This window comes from Quercus suber, unplaced genomic scaffold (genome assembly GCF_002906115.3).
Source record: "Quercus suber isolate HL8 unplaced genomic scaffold, Cork oak 2.0 scaffold_254, whole genome shotgun sequence".
Classification (NCBI taxonomy): Eukaryota; Viridiplantae; Streptophyta; class Magnoliopsida; order Fagales; family Fagaceae; genus Quercus; species Quercus suber.
Genome location: NW_027069710.1, coordinates 76,681 through 78,138, shown reverse-complemented (window position 1 = coordinate 78,138; position 1,458 = coordinate 76,681). Strand labels below are relative to the sequence as shown.

The 1,458-nt window shown below is 45.5% G+C and overlaps 1 protein-coding gene across 1 annotated transcript; it reads right to left on the bottom strand.

The window, feature by feature from the left end:
* Nucleotides 1–530: 530 nt before the first annotated feature.
* On the bottom strand, nucleotides 531–1,256 carry LOC136070706 (uncharacterized). Its single transcript, XM_065781008.1, has one exon. The coding sequence runs from the start codon at nucleotides 1,254–1,256 to the stop codon at nucleotides 531–533; it is 726 nt and encodes a 241-aa protein (XP_065637080.1).
* Nucleotides 1,257–1,458: the final 202 nt, after the last annotated feature.

The window sequence follows — 1,458 nt, the reverse complement described above, 5'->3', positions numbered from 1 at the left end:
TTACCATCTTCCCCATCTACCTTGGAACGTTTGAGAGACGTGTATTCAGTTTCTCTATTGTAGTCTTCGTCCAAAGTATCTCCCATATTACGTTTACCCAAAGTGGGCTTAATAACACTACTAGCTGAAGTAGGTGGCCTAACTTCCATTCTGTTTAATCTAGTCCACGTAGCTTTTGGCTTATTGGGCTTTGACTCCAAATGGCCCAAGACCGAATTGGTTGTGTTTACAACAGTTGACTCATTATTCAAATTTGGTTCAGAATCTCCACCTTGTGTAAAACTCGGCATAAGTTTCTCCACGTTTGAATATGGGGTTGCATTATCCTCCGAGATTTTCTCCTGAACTTCAGTAACGTTCCCCCCACACCCGTGCCTTCCATTTTGGGCTCTCTGACTGTTACTGGAGTCTTTTACCCTAGCCACCGCCGCCGCCGTTTCTTGTACCTCATTGCTCTCAGTTGCACGGACATCAGTTCTACCCATTGATTCAACCCCCCTTGTACTGTCCTTACCCCGTCGTGGTGGAGATCAGCTCCATCCATTATCAGCTTTCAACCAATCCCCGTATTGGTACTCAACTGGCGTAGTCTTCTTTGATGCAGCAAAATGCTCCTGGCAGTGGCGGAGATTATGACCAAGGACCCCGCAGTAATGACAAAACAAAGGCAGCCTCTCATACTTATATGTAACCCAGTGACGTGAGCCATCCGATCCCATTAGAAAACCACCTCTCCGAATCGGTTTGGCAATGGGAAGGGCTACCTTAACTCTCAGGAAGAAATTTTGATCATCTGTACGTTGTCTGCGATCCACATCCTCGACCACCCCCATCTTATTCCCCACCTCTGTCGCCATGGTTGGGGACATCATATCGAAGGGCACTCCCCAGATTTGGACCCACAGCGAAGCGTGCTCCAAAACCACATTTCTTGCACTCATGCCCATCCTCCACCGAGTAAGCATCAATAGTTGATTGTCGAATGACCACGGGCCTCCTTGTAAGATCCGTTCAAGTTCATACTCTGACTGTAACTTGAATTGGAATATATTAATGCCCACCTCACAAATCTGCAATTCCTTGTCGAGACCCCACGCACGCCGCAGCGTGTTTTTTGCTGCCTTTCTATTGAAAGGTTTGCACGTTAAAAACTTCCCTATCAAACTCAGTGCACAGCCCTCAATCTCATCCATCCTTCCCTCATCAGATACCTGTATATCTTCTTCCTCTTCTGACGTTAACTTTAGACTGACCATACTTTCAATCAGTTTCCCCTTCAAGTACTTAAGACCACAGCAATATGTAAAGATTGTAGAAGTGGTGTAGAGAAAGCCAAGAGGTTAAAGAAAATTGAGTAGGAAGAGGCCCTTGGGGTCACCAAGGGAGGCAAGGCTCGTTTTCACGAGAGAGAGCGAGTTTCAAGTTAAAAATGTTAAACTCTATTATAAAATAGAATTA

Bases quoted from the DNA above. Each gene is read 5' to 3' on its own strand.
- LOC136070706 (XM_065781008.1), bottom strand. From the start codon at position 1,256: ATGGTCAGTCTAAAGTTAACGTCAGAAGAGGAAGAAGATATACAGGTA.